Genomic DNA, 13,383 nt, shown 5'->3' on the forward strand with positions numbered 1-13,383 from the left:
TTTCATTTATTTATTCGTGAGAGAGACCGAGGGCAGGGGGAGCGGCAGGCAGAGGGAGAAGCAGGCTCCCTGCTGAGCAGGGAGCCCAATGCAGGACTCGATCCCAGGACCCTGGGATCATGACCTGAGCCGAAGACAGATGCTTAAGCGACTGAGCCACCCAGGCGTCCCTCTACTTGCCCTTTAAATGTCACTGGTTTTGTTTGCTCTGGTTTGGTTTTGGTTTATTTCATATTTTATTTCTAGGACTCTTTCTATTGTAGACCAAGATCTCTTGGTGATCTCATCCACGCCCAAAGCCAAGATCTCTCTCCTGTGCTTCAGGCTCAGAGATCTAACATGTCCTTTAAAGCTCAACTCAATGCCCCCTTGCTGTAGCCCTGTCTCTACCACTAATCTGTGAGCTCCTCGAGGGCGCAAACCTTGCCTTATTCACCTTTGAATTCCCAGTAGCCAGGGTAGGCAGTCAGACAAAGTTTGTTCAGTAAATAAATGGTTAGTAGAATCAAGTAATTAGCCACCTATGAAAGGTAGAGGTTTGACCCCCACTGCTGACATCACTACCAACGGGTCAGAAAAAGTACAGCTCAGCTGGATAGAGTACAGAGTAAGGAGAGCAAAGCTTTGAACTTTGAACTCTGACCAGCCATCTTGAAAATGTAATGTTGGTCACCAAGAGCTGTGGAGGAGAACAGAGAATCACTAGCCCCAAGGGCAGTAGGGTCTGGCCCCAGCACATCATCTTCCTCTCCCCTTGGTGTCTCCACCTGAGCTCCCTTTGTGGGGTGGGGTTGGTGTCGGTTCAAGAAAACCTTGGAGAGACAGGGCGCCTGGGTGGCTCAGTTGATTAAGCGACTGCCTTCGGCTCGGGTCATGATCCTGGAGTCCCTGGATCGAGGCCCGCATCGGGCTCCCTGCTCGCCAGGGAGTCTGCTTCTCCCTCTGACCCTCCCCCCTCTCATGTGCTCTCTCTCATTCTCTCTCTCTCAAATAAATAAATAAAATCTTTAAAAAAAAAAAAAAAAGAAAACCTTGGAGAGAGAGAGAGAGAGAGAGACTTTTCTCCTTCTACAGTGTCTCCAGGGGCTATGCATCTCACCCCAACCTCTCCCGGGAAAGTCTAAGGTGAGCCAAGAAAGTTTTCTTTATAGTGTGAAGGGCATACTTCGTGAGATTCTGAGTTTAATGCACATTTTTAGGTCAGCACATTAGTCCTACAATTTCTGGGCAGAGGACTAAAATCCTGCTGAAGAAGTACTGTCATCGTGAGTTAACATAAAAGCATTTTTAGGAAATACCTATCAGGACCAACATTACATTGAAAAAAAAACAAAAACAAACAAAAAAACCTGACACCTCCCTGCAGGTCATCTTTCTCTCAAGGTAGTTCTGAAGGGACTTTTCCCAACGACCCTGGAGGCAACGAAGACTCCATTTTGGAAACATTGGCTGGGTGAGCTGGTGACTCACACCTCAGATGAATTAATAAAAGTTAAGAAAACAAAAACCAGATGTTTCCTTCACTTTACCATAGGCCTCTATGCTTTCTTTTGTCAGTTACACTGTCCGTTGCCGATTTCCTTCTATTGAGGCAAAAATCAATTTTTAAAAGAGTTTGAGTCCCCGCATATCTGATGAACTCTGCCCCAGCAGTTGCTATTTGGCTCAAACTTGCAGAGGCCGCAGCCCCAGCCCCGGCTTGAGAACAGCAGACCGGACAGCTTGCGATTTGCTAGAGAACGCTGGCGACAGCCCTTGGGGAGAAGCAGGGTGAAGCAGTCTCCGTGCTCGCACGTCAACCTCCACGGAACCAGCAAGGGTCTGGCCAACTAGCCACGGCTTCCTCTCCAGATCCAGTATTCATTCCTTGGCCCTTGACCCTCCTGGAAAATGCTAAGAACTGCATTTTAGAGAGCCCGCAACATATATTTTCATTCTTCTGGCCAGACCCGTGGAGGATACACCGAAATCCAGAGTGACGCACTTTTTAATTTCCTAATCACACCACCCATCGTTCCCTGAGAACTTCGGAAGCTTTCTGCTTTTTGTAAGGAGGGAAAATAATTTAGTTTTTCCTCCATCTATTGTACTTGGGTTAGAGCAATTATTTTCCCTAGACACCACCCATAGCAGAAAGCTCCAGATGTTCTTAGGTTATAACGGGAGAATGGATTACAAGTCCTGGCGTTTCTCAAACTTGGCATCCTCCCTCAACTTTCTCGCTGGGGGCCCTCAGTCCCCTTCTCCCACCCCCTTCCCAACTGGGCTCTGTCTTTCCTTACCGCAGGGATCGAGGGGCAAACTTAGATTTGTACCTTGATGGCTCCATCTCTTAACTTCTTTGTCATGAAAGTATTTTCTAGAACTGCAGTTACTGTCATTCCGCCCCCCTCATTTGCCCAACCCCAGATGATGGGGTGTCACTGTAACTGCCACCCCCCCGCCCCCAGCCCCTGGTCATTCTCTACAGTTAGTTGCTGAGTCCTGCCAAGCCTACCCACCAAATGACTCTTCTCTCGTCCGGGCCAGCTCTCTCACCTAGCCAAGTGTTCTAACCACTACCCCTGCGTCCACTTTTGCCCCTGTCTGGATAATCCATCCTTCCTACTGCAGCTGCAAAGAGAGCGACCTTTCTAGAACCCAAATATGATCATGTCTTCCATACACTGCCACTCTCCGGAAATGGAGCGGGCATGGTGCCCTGGGAAAATTCCTGACACCAGTGAGTAACGTCTAAGTGCTCAAGTCATAGGCACGGCAGGGCCTTCCCCGCCTCCCGATCCTTTCCCTGGCCGTGCACTTATCATCTGGACTCCCCTCCATCATGGTGCCGTGTTGCTAGTGTTCCCCACTGGGCTGTGGACTGTGGATCTTTCTGCAGCACCGGGAACAGTGCCTGGCACAGAGCAGACATTCAGAACTAAATAGTAACAGAGACCACATCCTCTCCCTCGAAGGCAGCATGTTAGCGACCTATTGCTGCCCTAACAAATTACCGCAGACTTAGTGGCTTCGAACAACACCCGCTGGTCCTCTTACGGTTCTGGAGGTCAGAAGTCTGACCTGGTTTTACTGGGCTGAAGTCAAGGTGTCAGCAGGCTGCATTCCCTCTGGAGGCTGTATGGGAGCATCCATTTCCTTGCCTTCTCCAGCTTCCAGAGACGGCCTTCCTTTCTCTTCCAATCCGGCAATGTAGCATCTCTCTGACCCTGCTTCTGTTGTCTCAGCTCTTTCTCCGAACATGGCCCGGAAAGGGTCTCTAGTTTTGTGAGCCTGTGTGATTAGACGGGCCCAGGATAATCTCCCCGTCTCGAGATGAGCTGGTTCCACCTACAGCCTTAATTCTCTTTGCCATGTAACCTAACATAGTCACAGGTTCCCAGGATGTCCCGCGGACATCTTTAGGGACCATTGGTCTGCCCACCGGAAGCAGCAACGGGTGAGGGAATTCCATCTGAAGTTCCTTGCTAATGCTTTTCACACAACTGCAATGCTTTTACCTAATGGGCCATAGTTGCCTGGAGATCAAAACTGTGACTGAGTCCCCTCTGTGTCCCCAGCGCCTGGCCCAGGGCTCAGCCCATTTGACATGTTCAGTGTTTGCCGACTGGAAGTTAGGGAGTGAAGTGTTGGTTGGCTGGAATGTTTAAATATCAACCTCTTGGCTCCCCTGAGAAAATGGAGCTTCGATGGTCGAGGTTTCAAGAAAGTGTTAAAAAAATCAATTTTGGGGCGCCTGGGTGGCTCAGTCGTTAGGCGTCTGCCTTCAGCTCAGGTCATGATCCCAGGGTCCTGGGATCGAGCCCCGCATCGGGCTCCCTGCTCCACGGGAAGCCTGCTTCTCCCTCCCACTCCCCCTGCTTGTGTTCCCTCTCGCGCTGTGTCTCTCTCTGTCAAATAAATAAAATCTTTAAAAAAAAAAAAATCAATTTTGTAGCACAATCAGGGGTCTGATTTTCATTGTCTTGCTTTCTCACACTAAACCAGCTCTACAGTTAAAAAAAACAAAAACAAAAAACAAACCCAGAAAACAGGCATCTTCCATTATTTGACAGAAGTCTTCCAGATTTTTTTCAGACAAAAAAAAAACCCAACAGAACAGCTCACATGCTTTTTTGCCCAGTCTACACGGGAACACAGCTGTATAGGAAATTCAAATGAACAAAAGAAAAAAAAAAAGCATGCAATAAAGCCTCGTGACTCCCAGAGCAACCAAGAATTGAATACTTCTCAAGCAATTTTTGTAAGATTAGTATTTAAACACACAGCGAGCCACTTCAGTTCCAACAAATCTGGAGAAATTAAACCTTGTTTCCAAGAAGTGCTCACTGAGCCTTCGATGCATTTTTTTCATCACTGCAAAAGAAATAACTTGCACAACTACTGTGTCTCTTTAGTGGGACCCAGCGCCCATCAGCCAGCACCAAGTGGAAAATGAGTAGACCTGGGTCCAGGCGGATGCCAAGGGCAGGACTCCCCGGCTACAGCTACAGTATGGTGCATGGAAGAAGGAGAGAAGCTCTTTCACTAGGCAGACAGAATTGTCCAGAAACTGTCGGGTCTCATGGAGTTCCGGCTCCAGCCATGACAGCCCCAGCTAAGCCAGTTCTCAGAGTTCAGTCTTCACCATGGCAACGGCTTGGGACGCCTCCAACTTGCTGAACTGGAGATTTCAAAAGAAAGCAGCCCAGAGTCGAATCATGGTCTCTAAAGTGTTTTCCATATTTTACTCGGATAGCACCTCATCAGCAAAACCTTACAGAGTACTCAACCTCAGTTTCAAGAGCCTTCGGAATCCTGGTCAAAATGTCTCGATGTACATCACTTCATTTTCTCCCCCGAACAGGGCTGGCGGCCACACGGGGCTGGAATCAGAATCCAGTACCTACCACAGTGCTGGCACCTGACAGTAGCTCAATAAATGTTGACTCAGTCAGTCAGCTGGCGTCATTTTATAAGGGAAGAAACAGGCCCAGAGGGGTTTAGGGGGCTTCCCAAGAGCGCCCAGTGGGAGGCAGGGCGGGGCCTCTGGCCTATTGCTTCTCCTATTGCTTCCAGATCCAACTCAGTAAAGGTCAGGAGGACATTTTGCTCCTTTTCGACACACATTTGTTGAGCATCTACCCTAAACCAGACCTTTCCACCGCTCTTTCCCTGTTTGCGGTCTGTCTGTCTGGTTCCTTCAAGCCTTGGTTTTAACATTACCTCCTGAGCCTTCCCACACCCCCCCTGCTGCCTCCTCATGCCCATCACCCTCTACCACATTCGCTACTTGTCCCTTATCCCAATCTCTAATTATTTTGTGTGCGTATTTATTTATGGTTGGCCTGCCCCGACGGGAATATAAGCTCTGTGAGGGCAGGGGGCCCGCCCAGACTTTCTGGGGACAGTCAGCCCATGGCAAGATGAGGGAGATGTGGCCACCGAAACAAAAAGCCAACATGGTCTCAGGCGCATTCATAAAAAAGTCTAGAACAACAGACTCCTGGTGCATGTCCAGAAGACAGGAAGAGATTGGGGCTGTTAGCTTGGGGGCAGAAAGACCCAGAAGTCATACTACCAGCTCCTCTTTTTAAATGTCTACAGGCTGCGAGCAAACAGAGGGCATGGACTTGCCTTGCACGTGTGGCTAGAAAGGGCTGAAGGGGAGGAAGTCACAGGGGCAGGTTTGGCTTTGAGGTGCCCCTTGTTACAATCGGTGGGCACTGTCTTCCACAAGGACACGTAAGTGCTAGGAGGGTAGCCCGCGTCGATCTTATTCCTCGCTCTGTGTATATAGCATAGCACGTGGTATGTCTTGTCAGTAACTATTTGATTGGATGAAGCTTGGGTGGAAGGTCGATTACAGGTGGCGAGTTGTCACTGTTCACTCTGCCCAGAACGCTCCTCGTCCTCACCCCCCCTTCATCTGGGTGACCCCTTGCTTAGCTTCGAGGTCTCAGCTTCAATACCACTTCATTAGAAGATCTGCCCTATTCCCTTACCGCCAGGCAACAGTCCCCTCTCCCAGCCTCCGGTACTCTGCCATCACAGCCTTTATGGCTATTGTATTTTATGTTATTTGCCGATTATTTAAGACAGATATTCCCCTACTGGAAGGCAATCAGTCTTTCTGTAGAATATGCTCTGTGAGAGCAGGGATCGTTGCAGAATCGTTTGCCACTATAGCCACTGCGTGTGGCACAAAGTAAGCGCTCAAATATTCCTTGAATGAATTCACTTTATAGCTAAGGAAGCGGAAAGGCTCAGCAAAGTCAAGTAACTAGCTGACATTGTGTAACAGCAGAGGCTGGATTTGAAACCAGATCTGTGTAACTCCACAGCCTGGGATTTTTCTACTACACCAAACTATGTGGACACAGAGCCACTGTTCAGGACCACACACTCTGCCACAAAGGATGGACCCCCTTGGCGAAAATGGTGGAAGGTAGAGTGGGAAGGCATGGTGCTAGCCAGGTTGCCTTGCTTATGGGCTCAAAGAGACACAGGAGGGCACTTCACTAAGAATTCGAGAAACTTCCCAACCGGGCAAACTCGTGTCTGGCAGCCAACAGGGCAGCGAATGGAGGGACAGAGCGGAGACTTTATGCCCTTTCCTGGCCTGATGTCAAGCAGGTGGTGGGCAGCAGGATGGAAGTCTGCAATTCTCTGCACCCTCCTTCCAGTTCTCAAGATGGATTAGCCTGCAGCCCGCCACTGGGGCCACTAGAGGAGTGGTTAACAATCTAGACTTTGGATCAAGACTGGATTTGAGTCCTGGCTCTGTCACTTACTAGCAGTGTGACTGACGACCTCCCTGCACCTTACCTTTCACATCTGTGAAATGAGAAGAACAGAATGTACTTTCACAGCATGATTCGGATTAAATTAAAATGTAGATTTTCAAGAAGACCGTGTATACACACAGCCTGTATCCAAGAGGGGCTCAAAAAATGGGAATTGGTATCGTTATCATTTCCAATTTATTCCAAGCCTCATACCTTACACCGCATCATCTGTGTGGGGTGCTTCCTATCAAGGACTGCCTGATGGAGTTAAAACATCTACACTTTCATCTTTTTTTGTTAAGTAAACTTAAGCTTAAGTACTTAAGTAACTTAAGTAAACTTAAGAAAACAACCCCCCAACGTGGGGCTCGAACTCACGACCCTGAGATCAAGGGTCGCATGCTCCACTGACTGAGCCAGCCAGGCGTCCCTACCCTTCATCTCTTTACACTCCTGCATTGAGTCAGGTTAACAAATGTACTTGCTCAAATTGAATGTCAGGTTTTATTTGTGAATTAGAAAACATGGTTTGTTTTGGGGCGCCTGGGTGGCTCAGTCGTTAAGCGTCTGCCTTCAGCTCAGGTCATGATCCCAGGGTCCTGGGATCAAGCCCCACATCGGGCTCCCTGCTCCGCGGGAAGCCTGCTTCTCCCTCTCCCACTCCCCCTGCTTGTGTTCCCTCTCTCGCTGTGTCTCTCTGTCAAATAAATAAATAAAATCTTAAAAACAAAACAAAACATGGTTTGTTCCAGAAAAGAAATGTGTGTAGGCCCACCACCTGTGTGTCTCACTGGACCATAATAAGCAAGCTGGCAACAAAACAGAGTACTAGTGTGGCTGGTGCCTTTACTAGACAAAGTTGCTGTGAGCAAACCCTAACCTATAAAACTGCTCATGTACAGAAAGAAAGACCTACCTTTAACTTGGAAAAGGGGCTATTTGCATGAGCATGCTTTCAACCGAACTTGGAACAGCCTTTCTACCTAACCAGACACAGAATCTACTCTCACTATATAATGGGACTGACATTTTCATGACATTATCCGTTACCGAACTAACAGGCTACAAATCAATGTGACAGAATTTGACTGCTTTGAGTCTTATTTCTTAAATGGTCCAATTGTGACCACAAGCAAGTATGTCCAGCCTTCCACATAAGCCCCCCCAATTGGCAACCCCATACATTATGTTCTGGTAGGTTTCTGTCTGTTCTTTTTTTAAGCATTGGTCTTCCCCGCTTTCCCAGTAGGTGTATCGGTAGAAAAATAAATGAAGTCAGCACTCTTTAATTCTCACTAGAATAAACTGTGACTCAAATACGGTGAGTGGTTATTTGCAAGGCTATAATTTTTTTAATGACAGATTTTCCTAAAAGAAACCACTATAACATCTGTCCAAGTACTCCAAGGGAAAACAAAAAATACATACAGATTAAGTCTATTTCTTTAACAGCACATTGCCAAACACGGACGACGAGGATAAAATGCCAAGGAACCTTACAAAATAACTTTAAAAGATGCAATGTTTGAGTCATTCAAACATGTAGGGTTCACAAACAGAACAGTTAAGTCCGAGAGCAGCTCTACTTTGTGCCTGATGGTAACCTCAGACTGTCCTTCATTCGAGTTCACTCAGGTGTTGAAAACCAACAGGTATATGAGCACAGTTTGTTGTTTCTTCTTTGCTTGGAGATGTGCACACAGATTAGAGGAGAGGAGAAGTTTCCAGATGCTGACATAAGCACAGCAGCCTTGGATCCCCTTTGATAAAGTACGAAGGCAGATTTAGTTGACTCAAGCTGTATCGGTTTCCCTAAGAAAAAGTCTTATGCATGCTGAAAGAGACGAGTTACTGAATGGGTCATGCTAAGTATTTACAGCCATTTTCATAAAGTGAGCTCAGTAACCTGACAGAATAAAAAAGGTAGTTGTTAATTTCTTGTATCACCTCTTACAACTTGAATAACTTCGTGGGTGAATGACGCTGAAGTTCAAAGCCCCTCAAACACACATTAACAAGAAATGAGAGACTGCATGAAGAGGCACACGTCCTAGCAAATGCACACGTCACGGGGCTCCTGCATAGCAGGAAAGTCGCTACCACTACGTAACAAATGGCTGTGCCAACAGTCAGAGCTGCCGCTCGAGGGTACAACAGTAGAATTCCCTTAAAATCTCAAGGAGTGTTCGCAACAGTACAGACACCTTGGGGAGAATAAGTACATATTTTGTATGGAAAGACATCTTTTGCTGGGAAATTTGAACATCATGTAAACACATCAGTTTGCGAATTGGGTTAAGATTTAAGGCAATGCTACTCAGACCTAAGGGGGGAAAGACCCACAAAAGTTCCCATTTGTCTTCCGAAACATTAACAGGTCAGGATCAACATCAGAACGTATCCCCCTTCTAAGCGTTCAGTGCACCTGTAGGTTTTTTCAGCATTACAAAATAGAATCTACTTTCATTCTCTGAATAGGAAATGGGAAGTTGCTATGTACTCTTCCTTGAAAACTGTAAAAGAAAAAAAAACCCACACCCACACCCACACACACCCACACGGCAGCTTCGGTATTTCATATTAAAAAGTAACATGGAAACGAAGACAAGTCTAGCCGGTGCACATAAAGGAACACTGCCCTTACGATAAGCTCCAGGGCGGTGCGCTTCTTTCCGACTGACCCTGATGTAGTGTGGAACGATCATGGAGTCATAAATTAACTTTAAACATCAACTACAGACTAACGAATGACAATGAGACACAGTAAAGTTCAAAAATTTTACATTTTGCTCCTGTTTGGCTGCTAAAGAGCAGCGATTTAAATCGATATAAAAAACACCTGACCACAAAGCTTGCTATACAGATAAAGTATATAATCCAAAAGTAAGCAGCAACTGAGTTTCTTATTTAAACTTATTTGATATGGAATATTTACACATTTGGGAAGAGAGATCTCTGAAGCACCCCCCCCTTCTCTTTCCTCCGCTCCTGCGCTTTGCCCCGGCCCCCGCCAATGCAGACCACGTGCCCTGTGCCATCTAAACCTGTACTTCAGCTAACCTGGCAGGATGATGCGACTCCTTCCTATGGTCTTGGTCTGGGAGAAAAGCAACACAGTCTTGGACGTCATTTGTAGCCCTTCTTTTCTGAACACCAGTGTTCTATAAGTCAATGAATCTGTTCCTTCATAGCAAGGGGGGGGAGAGAGCCCCCCCCCCCACTTCATTCCCAACTCCAACGGGACAAGATCCGAACACCATCCGGAGAAAAAGGAGAGACAAAGGTCATGACCAAGGCAGTAGCAATGAACACAAGTTTCCCAACAAAGGAACCTCTCCCTCCATGGGCTTCCCCAGAGATAACACTCCCTCTTTCCTCTCCCTCCCCTCCCACGAAACAAAATTAATTCACGGCACAAGAACTTGGTACTCTGGTTTAGTATCAGGTAAGTGTAAGAAAGAGTAAATCTGTCACTTTGTATACTTTAACTGAGACATAAAGCTAACGGAACACACAACATCACTGTGAAAATAACTTTTTTCTAAAACAGATCCAATCTACACAGTGCAGCCAATGAAACATAAAAGAATAGTTTGTTCACAATCTGCCTTGTACAGGATATTTATATTCTCTCGATGCCATATAAAGAGCATTTATATAGCTTAAACATTCAGAGACATGCACTGGGACTTTTTAGGTAGTACAAATTTCTTCACAATCACATGTGCAAATTTTACAAATCACTAAGTGAGCATTAGTAAGCTTAGGCTGGACTGTGTCTCGTATTATCTAACAAATTTAATGGGGGTTCAGAATCATCCATAGGAAGAACCAGGCGTGTTCCCCGAATGACCAGTTCGTGGTCCCCAAATGCAAGCTCCCGATCCAAGGCATCTTCAGAACTGTTTCCCATAAACCTCCTAGGGGCACCGGATGCTCCTGATTCGGTGTTCACAGTAGAATCCCCATATGTCAAACTAATATCGCCATCATTGAGAATAAGATCGGAGTCATCGTCTTTCAGTTGCTCCTGGTTCTAAATGCAAATAAAATAAGTCTTAAGAATTGCTATGTGACTCAAGAAACATTTCCAATAGAAGACTTTTCAAGGATTCCCTATTTAAAACCCTTCAGGGCTAGCCTGCTGCCTTCAGGATAAAGCCCACAGTCCTCACCTTGGCTTAAAGGCACTCAACACCCAAAAAACAAGTAAAGTCAAAAAATGGGCAGAAGACATGAACAGACACTTCTCCAAAGAAGACATACAAATGGCTAACAGACACATGAAAAAATGTTCATCATCATTAGCCATCAGGGAAATTCAAATCAAAACCACACTGAGATACCACCTTACATCAGTTAGAATGGCAAAAATGGACAAGGCAAGAAACAACAAATGCTGGAGAGGTTGTGGAGAAAGGGGAACCCTCTTACACTGCTGGTGGGAATGCAAGTTGGTACTGCCACTTTGGAAAACAGTGTGGAGGTGCCTCAAAAAATTAAAAGTAGAGCTACCCTATGACCCAGCAATTGCACTACTGGGTATTGACCCCAAAGACACAGATGTAGTGAAAAGAAGGGCCATATGCACCCCAATGTTCAGAGCAGCAATGTCCGCAATAGCCAAACTGTGGAAAGAGCCGAGATGCCCTTCAACAGATGAATGGATAGAGAAGATGTGGTCCATATCTACAATGGAATATTACTCAGCCATCACAAAGGATGAATACCCAACTTTCCCATCAACATGGATGGGACTGGAGGAGATTATGCTAAGTGAAATAAGTCAAGCAGAGAAAGTCAATTATCATATGGTTTCACTTATTTGTGGATCATAAGGAACAGCATGGAGGACATTAGGAGAAGGAAGGGAAAAATGAAGGCGGGGGGAATTGGAGGGAGAGATGAACCATGAGAGACTATGGACTCTGAGAAACAAACTGAGGGTTTTAGAGGGGAGGGGGGTGGGGAGATGGGTTAGCCTGGTGATGGGTATTAAGGAGGGCACGTACTGCATGGAGCACTGGGTGTTATACGAAAACAATGAATCGTGGATCACTACATCAAAAACTAATGACGTATTGTATGGTGACTAACATAACATAATAAAATTAAATTAAAAAAAATAAAGGCACTGCGTGGTGACTCGGGCCCTTCACCCCCAGCCCCGCCCCCGCATCTGCTTCACCCACTCCAGCCGCCCATTGTGTGCCTGCCATTTGAACTGCTGACAGGTGCTCAAATCACTCACGCTTTCCCTTCCTCCTGTCTCTCCCACCCTCCTTCCTGTGACTAGGGCCTGCTTATCACTGAGGTCTTGTCTTAAAAGAAAGTCCCCTCCTGCTGCAAGTCTTCCCTGATCTTGCAAAGCTGGCTTAGGTGTGCCTCCTGTGCTCTCTCCCGGCGTCCCCTATTTAGCCCTGGCCCTCCGGTGCCCTTCACCCTTGTACCACAGCTGCATGCACACTGGTCTGCTCTCCCAGCCCACACTAGCCTCTGAGCCCCTTCTATGCTCTAGTCCGGCCACCGGACAGCTCGGGGCGCACAGAAAGTATTCTCCAAATGTAAGTTCAATGGCTCACCGAGTGGATGTATAGAAGTGAAGCTTTTACTTCAGTATGAACAATGCCTAGAGTTATAATATCCCCCAATTATGTTGAACCCTCCCCGTATACTTGTCTCCCAGCTCAATAAGCTTTTGGTTCTCATGGAGACTTTGTGGCCAAAAAAGTAGAATTAAATAAAGTTCTACAAAAGGGGGAAAAAAATCAAGCATATATATAATGCCATTTTGGTAAATAAAAGAATGTTATATGTGCATAGAAAAGTTTGGAAGGGTAGTCAACAAAAGGATGATCGTTAGCTCTGCGTGATAAAATTGCTAGTGATTTTTATTTTCTTATGTTTCTGTACTGAAATTTTATTATATTGAATATATATTACTTTTAAGAATCAGAAAGTCACCTTTTTCTAATATAAAGCATAAGAATCATTCTAAACACTCCTATGGATCTGGCAAAAAAGTCTGTGACTAATACTCCTTGAGGGAAGAAGAGATGATACAAACAGCGTACATTGGCTCTCCTAAGCTGTGTGTGCTTGAAAGTCTTAAATTTGTCTAAGATAGTCAGATTGAGGAGACTGTTAGACATCAATTCAAAACAGTTTTAATTTGCTGTTGCTAGAAATTTGCCTCAGTCCTCAAAGCCAGGTGAATTAAAAACCAAACAAACCCATTCCACCGACCAACCATAATGCCCTCCTGCCCTGTGCCCAGCAGGGTCTGTCCCCTCACTGAGTGATACTCGCCAGCAAAGCTGGGGGCTCCTGCACACACCAGCAGAGGCTCTCCAGCACCTTCCAAGGACTTTATTAAGTTTGAGGTTTGGGGCAATATCTATCAAATTTTAAAATGCATATAATGCCTTTTGACTCAGCAATTTAACCCTTAAAATCTATCTTACATACCTTTATGTGCTTGGATAAATTCATAGGTACAAGAATATTTACTATAAACATGGTTTGTAATGACAAAAAAGGAAAGGAAACAACTTAAAGGTCTATCCGTAGGAGACTGATTAAATCAACGCTGCTCCAGCCGCACTATGAAGCCATG

General features: G+C 46.0%; 1 protein-coding gene across 4 annotated transcripts in view; it reads right to left on the reverse strand.

The window, feature by feature from the left end:
• Positions 1 to 8,067: 8,067 nt before the first annotated feature.
• The window catches only part of SLC9A6 (solute carrier family 9 member A6), a 61,410-nt gene continuing 56,094 nt past the window's right edge, over positions 8,068 to 13,383 (reverse strand). For all 4 annotated transcript variants that reach the window (XM_032428253.1, XM_032428252.1, XM_032428251.1 and 1 more), the window contains one exon: positions 8,068 to 10,803. In XM_032428253.1, the coding sequence (XP_032284144.1) occupies positions 10,531 to 10,803 (273 nt within the window). In that variant the 3' untranslated portion in view covers positions 8,068 to 10,530. The remainder of the gene's footprint in view (positions 10,804 to 13,383) is intronic.

This window comes from Phoca vitulina, unplaced genomic scaffold (genome assembly GCF_004348235.1).
Source record: "Phoca vitulina isolate PV1807 unplaced genomic scaffold, GSC_HSeal_1.0 scaffold39, whole genome shotgun sequence".
Taxonomy (NCBI): domain Eukaryota; kingdom Metazoa; phylum Chordata; class Mammalia; order Carnivora; family Phocidae; genus Phoca; species Phoca vitulina.